This window comes from Triticum aestivum, chromosome 4A (assembly GCF_018294505.1).
Source record: "Triticum aestivum cultivar Chinese Spring chromosome 4A, IWGSC CS RefSeq v2.1, whole genome shotgun sequence".
Taxonomy (NCBI): domain Eukaryota; kingdom Viridiplantae; phylum Streptophyta; class Magnoliopsida; order Poales; family Poaceae; genus Triticum; species Triticum aestivum.
In genome coordinates this window covers 111,816,092-111,825,903 of record NC_057803.1, presented here as the reverse complement: position 1 = coordinate 111,825,903, position 9,812 = coordinate 111,816,092, and the positions used below count along the sequence as shown (strand labels likewise).

Below are 9,812 nucleotides of genomic sequence, written 5' to 3'. Positions count from 1 at the left end.
CAATCCTAGCGCCATTCACTAGGGCCTGCACATGCCCTAATAGGCCGATCTGGCACAGCAATTATCTCTAAACCACATGGAGAATCGAAGATATCATAACAACACAGCGGCAGTGGCTTTCTCAATAGTCAGAACACATCCACAAAATCTGTAGGAGACAAAATCAGAAATAACACATCTAGTAAAGTGGCCTGAACAGCTTGGACTTCAGATAATCTACATGGTTTCAGAAATATAGTCTGATGTGAGTATATGAAGATTGTACGACACCAGGTCTACACTTTAATCTCTATATAGACTCCACAATAAATTAAAATATATGGAGAAACCTTGCAGACTTAAGGCAGAAATGTTCATAACGTCAGAGGAAGAGCAACATAGTAAAGTCACCAAAAGTCATTTATTCTCTATAAGATTCATTCATAGGATGTCATAATAATAATAATAATAATAATAATAAAACTCGCAAGGTTCTAGCTAAATCCAATATAGTTTTATTCTGTATAAGTAACAAGTAACTCATAAGTCCAATCGGTAAAAATTCCACAAACTAAAATAAGAAAGAACGGCTATCTAGTTCCCAAAAATCCCTGTCCAGAAAAGAAAATGGAAGGTTCTTGGCCTGGTTGTGAACCCTCTCAGTTGGCGTTTACACCGGTAGAGTCGAGGAAGCCAGGGTGTAGGGCCTCCAGATCCTCAGGCTTATTTTTTGCCGCTTGCTGCCCTTGGAGAGCTTGCACACACTCGTTAACTTTTGCAGACAAGGTATCCTGCGAATTCAGCATCGAGAGCAAATAAGAAGTATCCAGCTCCAGCAACATTCCAGTGATCTTACTGGCCAGATCAGGCTGCAACAGACAGGGCATACCAAGTTAGTGCAACTGCTAGGTCCCTCAGTTATTGGTTTTGAAAGAAGCAAAATAAGGGATTAAAGTAGATGAGGAATTACATGATATCTCTCGACCAGTGGATATATCCTATTCCCGAGCATATCCCTTTGTTGTTCAGGTGGAGCAGCAGCCAGCAAGCTGGCAAAAGAATCATTCAGCGACGAAATAGGGCCGCCGTGATGGATGGCCAGGCCATTGCTCATAACATCAGGTGGAATGTACTTTGCATGAGCGAATTGCTGCATGACAGGTAGCAGTTTAAACTCTCCAAAAGGAAATGAATTATGCATAACTGGATCAGATAATGTTAACTATGTCCAAGGTAGTTCCCTGCCTAGCAATCCATGCTAGTGAAGTTCTGTCACAAGACAACGTCTAGGTAGTATAATTGAATTGGCAATAGTAACAGGTTGCACCTTAAACTCTTCAGAAGGAAAGAATTATCAAGTACTGTTAATTAATAAAGTGCTAGGTGGTAGCCTAACACTCCGTGTTAGTGAAGTTCTGCCACAAGACAATGTATACTTAGCATGATTGAATTGCCAATAGTAATTGGGGGGGGGGGGGGGGGGGGGGCTAACTAAAGGAAAAGGATGACGTTTAAATAAGCCACAAAACAATATATTACCTTCTCGTTCCTTAAAAGCTGTTTTGCACATATGTATCTTTCAAAAGGAAAAGGATGACGTTTAAATAAGCCACAAAACAATATATTACCTTCTCGTTCCTTAAAAGTTGTTTTGCACATATGTATCTTTCAAAATCTTGACTATTATTATCTTCCAATTTTACTTAGATACTTGAAATACACATGTGTTTGTCTCAAAAAGTATGTTCACGCTATATGCCTTTGCTGAATTATACTGAAATGGAAAATTAGTGGTCAAAATAATCCGTGACAGTGTCAACAAAAAACTTTGCAACAAGATTGTTAGACTAACCACGATTTAAATAGACTAAAAATTAAAACATTTGTTTTCTCACTAAAAACCGTTTAACATTCGTTAATATTAGATATTTATAAAATGAAGTGATAAACATACCTGCCGGGACATGGACATGAAATCTTTAGCTGTCTGAGCGTGTGACACATAGTTAACAGTGTGGGGAAAAGTCATCATATTCCCGGTCATTCGTCCCCTATTGTTTCTGTACTGCCTTGGAGTATTTGGCATCTATGCAAAAATTAAAGTTAAGAAGTTTTAACCAGTTTTTTGCACTTAAAAAATGAATTTTGAGTAGAACAAGTCAGTGACATACGAGTGGTGCATGAATTTGTTGGATACTATGCGGCGAAGGGTACACATTCTGCCTCCATTCTTGGCCGAGCCCAATGGGTGGATACATGAAACCTTGCCTTGAAGGACCCTGGGGAAAGTGTGTACTGGGATGGGCAAAGTACACATGAGGATAACCTGTGGGGATCACAGGGCTTGCAGTTCCTGCCATCGTAGCAAGTTCAGCAAAACGTTGCTCTAGCCTTGCTTTTCTGTCCTCTTTCCTTTGAGCAATAGCAACATACAATGGTTTGCCATAAAACATGACACCTGTTTTATTTCAAACAAAACAAAACATTCTCAGTGTCGTGATGTCAATGTATACATTCTTAGTATCGTGATGTCAATGTATAACTATAAGTCGCTGCAAAATAAATAGAGGATTACCACGCATGTTGCCTACGGCACACTTTGCTTCATCGGGTGTGCTATAACATACAAATCCGAATCCTTTGCTAATGCCCTTGTCATCACGCATAATCTTTACTGATGTAATGTTTCCAAATTCAGCAAAGCGCTCGCGAAGAGTATCATCTTCAACTTCATCACTAATATTTTTGATATACACATTGGACCCCTGTCAAAATTAAATACACATTTGTAAATGAAAGACGTGAATGCATATACGTGAATATATAGGATGGAACAACGAGGAGACATAAAAGAGATAATGATGGAACTTGCATTGCTCTTAGTGATTATTTCATTGCGCTTTTCCTCATGTAAGAGCTGCAAATATTGCTTTCTTTCAGCCTTTTTTTGAGCCCTTGCCACATACAAAGTTTTCGCTCCTAATAATGAAAATATGATTAACATTGTTAAGTAAAAATGCATCGACCATTAAAAGTTATTTGTGAAATGAAAAGCATGGCAGTAATATACATACCCAAAGCCATCCCATTCATGGTCTCTTTTGCTTTCTTGGCACTTTCTGGGGTTTTGAAACTAACAAACCCAAAACCCTTGGATGTTCCATCATCTCTCTTCATTATCTTCACACTAGTTACTTGACCAAACTGAGAGAACTTTAATTTAATAAGTTCTTCTGTCATGTCATCATCTATATTCTTCATATACAAGTTAGTGTACTTGTCATCATTATTGGCGGATCGTTCGCTCTTCTTAACGAAATGAGCAACAAGCCTACACAAGATTGATCATTGTAAAACAAAACTATGTAAGTAGAAATGTTAAAAAAAGAAGACAAAATTAACATAAAATAAAGTCATGTACTAGTTGTATTACAGAAACATTGACTTACAACTCTCTGCCCTCAAAGTAAGAGTTGTTAAGAGTCTCTATTGCAATGTCTGCTGGCTCTTGTGCTGCAAACTGAACAAAACCATAGCCTCTACTTGTGCCATCCTCATTTCTAACAACTTTACAAGATAATATCTCTCCAAACTTGGAGAATAGTTCTTGAAGAATTACATTGTCAACATGATCCCCAAAGTTCTATCAATTAATACCATATCAAGTTAGTACTTACATATGGCAATACAGAGTGAGAAATATTAGCATGAAGAACATATTTTATCTTTTTACCTTCACAAACACATTTCCAACGCCACTTCTCCTGGCATCGGGATCTCGATTTGACCACATTACTCTAATTGGTTTGTCCAATATAAGGCTATGATTCATCTGCTCCAAAGCAGTCGTTGCTGTCAACAGTTAAAAAACAAGTCAAAAGCCAATCAATTATCCCTCCATAAACAAAAGTAGTTTGGGCATAGGGCCGTTTGTTGAACAATGAAATCAGTAATAAGATAATGAAGGAAAGAGAGAACGAATAAATAGAAAAGTAGACAAGTTGTTGGTAAAACATACATTATACCTTCAATATATATATTTAAAAAAGAGTAAATTTATACAACAAGCATAGGAAAAACTGGAGAGAGCGACAAGACAGTAGTAATCAACTTATTCATTCACATTTCCATGGATCGGGTATTAACTTAAAAATTGGAAATTGTGCGTGCAGACAAAGTCTCCTAAATTGTTATTTCTACCATCTTCAATGGAAAAGGAACTCAACTTTGAATAATCGATACCAATCTTTTGCTCCACATCACAATATATCACCGTGCATCTTAAACTTGTACAAAGGAGATGTACTAATAAACATAAATATTACTCTCTCTGTGAACCGGTTCAGCTAGCACCAGAACCAAGCCTCAAAGCCAAACATTGTTTCCTTGCTAACATTGCCGCAATCTCTAGTTTTGGAAGAGATACTAATTCATGCTTCTAGAAACACCAAACATGCATGTAAAAAGGATGGGTTGTAACCCAAATATGGCCAGTTCACGCACTCTCTCTTTCTTTCTCTCACACACACATGACACAAATACATTCCATACATGGTAAAATTTAAAGATTAACAATTACTCCCTCCGTTCCTAAATATGTCTTTTTAGAGATTCCACTACAAATTACATACGGATGTATATAGACATATTTTAGAGAGTAAATTCACTCATTTTGCTCCGTATGTAGTCCATAGTGGAATCTATAAAAAAATACTTATATTTAGGAACGGAGGGAGTAAATTGCATGTGACATACAAGCTCAAGATTAAGCAACGCATGGCAGTTATGTGATGGGTGCACTAGTTGCATGTTGAACAACCCAAACTATGCAATTCCCCCGGTTACCATAAGGGACCGATGATGGCTATCAATTCAAAAGTGGCAACACACTACAGCAACGAAAACGACAGTTGGATGACAACGACCCATATAGCTTGTTCTAACGCCATCAAAGATGTTTGATATATAATTAAACACGCCCACTTTGATGCCACGCAGAGATGTTTGATATATAATTAAACATACCTATTTTGTATAAATCCATGAAATAAGACCGCAATAAATAATGATAGGAAAAAACATGGCACCCCATATCGCTATCAAGGAAAAATCGAAATTGAAGATACATAGCGGTAGCTCACGGTGACATGGTAGAAAAGGAAAAAAATGAGATGGATGGATTGAGACAGTAGCGCGATAGAGAGCGTGTATACCATCGGCTTGGGAGAAGTAATTCACATAGCCGTATCTGAGCGACCTGCTAGTGGCGTTGTCGCGGCAGACGCGTACAGAGGTGACGGCGCCGACCTTGCTGAAGGCGTCGAAGAGGTGTTCCTCCTGTGCGTTCTCGTGGAGATCGCCAACGTAGAGCGCGGGCACCGTAGCGTTGGTTCCCGCGGCAGCCGGCGCCGCCTGATCATCGCTCGCCGCGGCCACGGAGGGCGCGGGCGTCTCCTCCGTCGGCACCTCCACCGCCTCCGGCGCCGCCGCCGCCATGATCGATCGGCTAGGGCTCTCGGCGCGTCGTCGTCCTAACTCCTAACGCAATGCGGGAAACGGAAACGACGGGTCAAAAAACCGCGAGGCGAGAGGAGGGGTCGGTTTTTGTTTGCCGAGCGACGGCCCCGCGTGCGTTTCGGCCCGTCCCGACCCCAGACCACCCGATGGCCACCCGGCTGTATCGCGTGCAGCGCCCACCCACACACCCGAGCCCTACCCGACCCGACTCGGCTACGAGTAGGACTCCTCCTGAGTCCTGACCCCTCGCTCCCTTTCCCAGTTTCCTCGCCCGTCCGTCCCGCTGCTGCTGCGCTGTGGGCCCGGGCTGTCGGCGTCGCGGGCAGTTCGGTTCGGCCGTTCGGCCACGCCTACCGTGAGGAGTCCCCGCCCTGCCCTCCCGCCGCGGGGAGAAATTACCAGCCTGCCATCGGCGCGGCCCCGGCGCGCCCAGGGGCACAAGCGTCCACCGCACGGTATTTGACCTCCCCCCTCGCTCGCTCGCTCGCTCCCCGTTCCGTGTCGGCGAGCCCTCCACCACCACCACCACCTCCTTTCCCCCTCCTCGCCCTCCCGCGGCCACCAACCGGCCCCGATCCCGGATCCGGCGCGGCAGATCCGGATCCCGGCGATGGCGTCCACGGCGGCGAGGCGGCTCAGGGAGCTGCAGGGGCAGCCCGGGAACAAGACGTGCGTCGACTGCGCGCAGAGGAACCCGCAGTGGGCCAGCGTCTCCTACGGCGTCTTCATGTGCCTCGAGTGCTCCGGCAAGCACCGGGGCCTCGGCGTGCACATCAGCTTCGTCCGCTCCGTCACCATGGACTCCTGGACCGAGCCGCAGCTCCGCAAGATGGAGGCCGGGGGCAACGACCGCCTCAACGCCTTCCTCACCGCGCGGGGCGTGCCCAAGGACACGCCCCACATCCCCAAGTACAACTCCAACGCCGCCGCCGCCTACCGCGACCGCATCGTCGCCCTCGCCGAGGGCCGCGCGTGGACCGACCCGCCCGTCGTTAAGGAGACGCCCGGATCTGGCGCCCCCGCCCCCGCCAGGAGGCCGCCCTTGCCCGCCGGAGTAGGGGGCGGAGGCGGTGGCGGTGGCGGTGGATGGGACGATTGGGACGACGAGGTCCGTCCGGATATGCGTAGGAACCAATCGGCCGGATCGTTTGCTGGCGCTGGAGCGGATTCGGGGAGACAGCCGACGAGGTCCAAGTCCACTCAGGACATATACACCAAGCAGGAGCTTGAGGCGTCGGCGGCCAGCAAGGAGGATTTTTTCGCTAGGAGAATGGCGGAGAACGAGTCCAAGCCTCAGGGGATCCCTCCCTCTCAGGGCGGCAAGTACGTTGGCTTCGGATCCACCCCGCCGCCGTCGGCGAACAGGAACAACAACGGTGCTGCCCAGGGCGATGTCATGCAGGTCGTTTCCCAGGTAAACGAAACAGGTCATTGTTTTTTATGATATTATCAACTACTCCCTATATACCTGCAAACATAATACTACTAGTACATGATGTATAGTTTTGTGGTTAGAATCAACGAATCTCCAAACATTTCCCCAATACTGCAATAGTATTGGAAGAGCATATACTTGTGTTTTCAAAAAGGAAAATCTGCTATTTCATAAAATTGGTTTCTTCCGGGGATCCTATTACAGCAAGTCATGAATGGCTATATTGTCACCACTGTTAACTATGCATCACTGATATTGCCCCTGTTAGAGTTCTGGGACATCCACATCTTATACTTCATCGGATTTGTGAACCTCCCCTCGCATGTAGTTAAAGTGCCCCTTCTACCGTGTCTTCATTAAGCTATGCATATTGACATAGCTGTGGGATCACCATTTGTAGCCTGATCCTGATCATCAACAATTTCTCCTTATAGACTTAATGTGGTTTATTACTGTACCCCAGCCATTGTTTTTAAAGCGTCCCACCTTGGACGCTTAGGCGGTAAGGTGACCTTGCGGCGCCTTACAATTATGCCCGCTTTAGGCGCTTAGGCGTCGCTTAGGCGTCAGGGCAGTTGGTGCTCGCCTTAGTGCCTTATAAACGTCCCCAGCAGCACTCCTTCAGATTATATTAGCAAAGTACATCTGCATCCGTCATTTGGTTACTTAAGGTTATATTTTGTTTGGTGCCAAGCTTGAGATGTCATACTTGGGTCATGTGCATATATGGTTAGACAGTCATGTCATAATTGGACATTGTTTTGATTTCTGTTTAATCTCATGAGTATATGTTCCTTACCATTTTACCTTTTCAGGGATTTGGACGCCTTTCGCTTGTTGCAGCATCTGCTGCCCAATCTGCTGCTACTGTTGTCCAAGTTGGCACAAAAGAGATTCAATCAAAGGTACTTGCAATGCTTTGCCTGATTTGTGATATGCAAGAGTTGAATTGCCGTAGTCTAGTTGATCATGAAAAATGCTCTTTGTTCGCTGTGTTTAGCTAGTATCTTGATTAAATCTTGTTAGACTCTCCTGAATACTAATATGATAGGAAGGTGTCCTCCAAGCAAGGTTTGACATTGTAATAGTTATATGAACTGTCTTCTCTGTTTGGAGCAGTCTTAACTCAAGAATATTATTCTATTCATATTTATTTCTACTGCGCCTGATGTTCAGTATCTTGTCTTGTTTCACACTTCCACCCATGACTAGGCGCTGAGTGAACATATCTTGTCATAATCCTTGTCTCAGGATATAGTGCATGCTGAATTTTAGATTATTTGTCCTGTTCTTTATTCTCATGTTACATCGATATTTGTCTTTTAAGAATGTTCCTTCTCTGGAATGCAGATGAGGGAAGGGGGTTATGATCAGAAGGTGAATGAAACTGTCAATGTTGTAACCAATAAAACTGCAGAGATAGGAAGCAGAACCTGGGGGATTATGAAAGGAGTGATGGCATTGGCGACACAAAAGGTAGAGGAATATGCCAAGGAAGGGGGAGTGGGTGGTGGCTGGGGTGATGATTGGCAACAAAGGGAGCAGCAGAACAACAGCAACGAGCCTTACCGCAGGTATGATCAGGAGACCAGCAACGGCAACGGCTGGAATTCTCCGCAAGATGGATCAGCGAAGAACCAGAACCACAATTCCAATTCTTGGGATGATTGGGATGACCAAGACAAGAAGGAAGAGCCTGCCAAGACAAGCCAGAGCAGCGACTCGTGGGCCGGCTGGGATGATGCGAAAGATGACGGTTTTGATAGTTACAGCCATCACAGCCCAGCCAACAAGGGTGGGAGCAATCAGAATGGAACTGCGGGGGGGTCATATTGGGCCGACGGCGGCTTCCGCTGATGCTGGTCTCTTTGTGAGAGCCATATACTTTGCAGAGTTATATGCCAGAAAAATGTGAGCGTGGTTATTATTTCAGGATACCTAAGTGTTGGAGAGTAAAAGAGTTTTTTTTTTGTAAGTTGTCTACAATTGTTATGTCTAGCGGCATGTTCATATGGCCAAGCCTCATTTGAAACTGCCATCCCCAGCTATTAAGAAGCGTCGAATTGAAATTGTAATCTACACATACATACTTCCCCTGCAGATTCTTTATTCCTTGTGCTGATTTGTCGTAGTTGCAAGTGGCAAGAGGGGTGGCACATGCGCTGTCAATTTCTGCTGTATTATATATTGTGATCTTGTTGCCATTGCTTTTCTGGCGCCGATCCACCAGCTGATAAGGCACTGAGACCTTCGGTGCCTTTCTGGCCTTTGGTGCGACATGATTTGCCTTTCGATGGTTGATTCCAGGAAGGGGCTGACTGTGTGTCCACTTTTGGAAGGTCCTACACTGGAAAGAACGTATGGCACTTGATTCCAGGAAGGGGCTGACTGTGTGTCCCCTTTTGGAACATCCTACACTGAAAAAAACGTGTGCCCTTATAATATCTGATTTGCTCATCTAACTCGTACACTATTTTATCAACCAAATGAACAAAATAAAAAATCGTCACAAATCTCCACATAAAAATTTAACGATGTAGGAGTGAGTTATTGCCCTTGTAATACTGGTATTTATGCCTTTATTATGATGGACATAAATACAATACTGTACTCTTATGAAACTGTAGTTTTGACCTAGAGCAGAGACCTCAAGTAGTCTACTTGCCCCATTTTTTGTTGTTGTGAATGTACTCCAACATGCAATGATAATCCTATGTATTATCACAGTCCTCATGTGGAGAGACAGATAGGGTACAGCGAGGAGGTGCACCTGCTGGGGCTTTTGCTTAGTTGGAGCATGTGCATGCCAACTTGTATCCAGAATTCGACCATGTGGTCCATGTGGGTCACTCCATGGATTCTCCATCACTGGTCCAGTATA

The 9,812-nt window shown here is 44.5% G+C and overlaps 2 protein-coding genes across 2 annotated transcripts; one reads left to right on the top strand and one right to left on the bottom strand.

Annotated features, from left to right (window-relative positions):
* Nucleotides 1-381: 381 nt before the first annotated feature.
* LOC123085469 (polyadenylate-binding protein 4-like) lies at nt 382-5,615 on the bottom strand. The gene is made up of 10 exons (XM_044507103.1): nt 5,193-5,615; nt 3,713-3,831; nt 3,429-3,622; nt 3,054-3,310; nt 2,852-2,958; nt 2,555-2,744; nt 2,151-2,437; nt 1,934-2,065; nt 950-1,129; nt 382-848 (listed from the first exon to the last, which is right to left on the bottom strand). Exons 1-10 carry the CDS (start codon nt 5,473-5,475, stop codon nt 639-641), a joined length of 1,959 nt encoding a protein of 652 aa, XP_044363038.1. The 5' UTR covers nt 5,476-5,615; the 3' UTR covers nt 382-638.
* A 362-nt stretch (nt 5,616-5,977) lies between these two features.
* LOC123085470 (probable ADP-ribosylation factor GTPase-activating protein AGD6) lies at nt 5,978-9,053 on the top strand. The gene is made up of 3 exons (XM_044507105.1): nt 5,978-6,910; nt 7,747-7,836; nt 8,282-9,053. Exons 1-3 carry the CDS (start codon nt 6,107-6,109, stop codon nt 8,786-8,788), a joined length of 1,401 nt encoding a protein of 466 aa, XP_044363040.1. The 5' UTR covers nt 5,978-6,106; the 3' UTR covers nt 8,789-9,053.
* The last annotated feature ends 759 nt before the right edge of the window (nt 9,054-9,812 follow it).

What these genes read in the sequence shown, in the direction of transcription:
- LOC123085469 (XM_044507103.1), bottom strand. Translation starts at nt 5,475, where the DNA reads ATGGCGGCGGCGGCGCCGGAGGCGGTGGAGGTGCCGACGGAGGAGACG. An exon ending in TTACTTCTCCCAAGCCGATG is followed by an intron (nt 3,832 to 5,192) that starts GTATACACGCTC and finishes AACTGTTGACAG; the next exon opens with CAACGACTGCTTTGGAGCAG. An exon ending in TCATGTCCATGTCCCGGCAG is followed by an intron (nt 1,130 to 1,933) that starts GTATGTTTATCA and finishes CCTGTCATGCAG; the next exon opens with CAATTCGCTCATGCAAAGTA.
- LOC123085470 (XM_044507105.1), top strand. Translation starts at nt 6,107, where the DNA reads ATGGCGTCCACGGCGGCGAGGCGGCTCAGGGAGCTGCAGGGGCAGCCC. An exon ending in TCATGCAGGTCGTTTCCCAG is followed by an intron (nt 6,911 to 7,746) that starts GTAAACGAAACA and finishes TTACCTTTTCAG; the next exon opens with GGATTTGGACGCCTTTCGCT. An exon ending in CAAAAGAGATTCAATCAAAG is followed by an intron (nt 7,837 to 8,281) that starts GTACTTGCAATG and finishes TCTGGAATGCAG; the next exon opens with ATGAGGGAAGGGGGTTATGA.